At 52.9% G+C, this 903-nt stretch overlaps 1 protein-coding gene across 1 annotated transcript in view; it reads right to left on the minus strand.

The window, feature by feature from the left end:
• The window catches only part of TULP2 (TUB like protein 2), a 7,134-nt gene that overhangs the window by 3,392 nt on the left and 2,839 nt on the right, over positions 1 to 903 (minus strand). Inside the window, 1 exon segment of the mRNA XM_007463324.1 lies at positions 610 to 731. Coding sequence (XP_007463386.1) covers positions 610 to 731 — 122 coding nt within the window.

A 903-nucleotide genomic window follows, 5' to 3' on the forward strand; every position in this document is an offset into this window, starting at 1 on the left:
CCGCCCTCCCCCCCCCACCCGCCTTGCCAACTAGCGATTGGCCATTCCAGCTCAGGGTTACGCCCTCTCTCGACCAAGTTTTCTGCCTATTGGTCAAGCATCTAAGCCACTTTCTGAGTGGCCAGTACATTCAAGGGGCCCACCCCACCAAGCCCTCTTCAAGTGTTGATTGGCCAGCACCATTAGCCTCCCTCTGCAGCCACACCCATTTCACCTACCGATTGGAGAATCCCTTTGAAAGCATTGCCCATTCCTCTAACACCAATGTTCATTGGGTCTAGATAACATATAGTACCGCCCAGATCTACTCAACAGAAACTATCTCACTTTCATCAGTAGCAAAGTGAGTGCCAGTTGGCCCTTTCTCACCCTTTCCAAAGCTCGCTGCCTTTCGAGGGGCTGGGTTTTAATGTATATGCTCACATCAATTCAAATCCTCTAGATTGACTCAAATAAATGGTGCGCCTCTGCTAGCCCAAACATAACAGGTTCCACTCACCAGTAAAAAGGGCCCTTGACTGGGCTGCAGAATTTTAGAGTCCCGTCCCCCCTAGAGTCCAAAACTAGCCCTCCTCCTCCCATGTCCTTATTGCCTGTGCCACCTCCCACCTTGTTGGAGGCTAAGTCTCCATGGCCCCCGTCACCAACCATTCCAGGGTTTGGTCTCGGACTGGGCACCTCGTATTCATCTCCAACATCCTGGGATTCGCTCTCGTCCTCAGCACTGCCCCCTAGGGGTGGAAGAAGCCCGAAGAAGACTGAGCTCAGGACACCTGGGTCCCAGGAGCTCGGGACAAGGTCATCAGTGCTAGCTGGAGAAGGCCAGAACCCCTGGGTTTCCGAACCCTACTGTTTTTGACTGCTCTCTGGATCTAAGGACAGGGAGTAGTTAGAGTCCTCTCT

Source organism: Lipotes vexillifer, unplaced genomic scaffold (assembly GCF_000442215.2).
Source record: "Lipotes vexillifer unplaced genomic scaffold, Lipotes_vexillifer_v1.1 scaffold802, whole genome shotgun sequence".
In the NCBI taxonomy this organism is placed as follows: domain Eukaryota; kingdom Metazoa; phylum Chordata; class Mammalia; order Artiodactyla; family Lipotidae; genus Lipotes; species Lipotes vexillifer.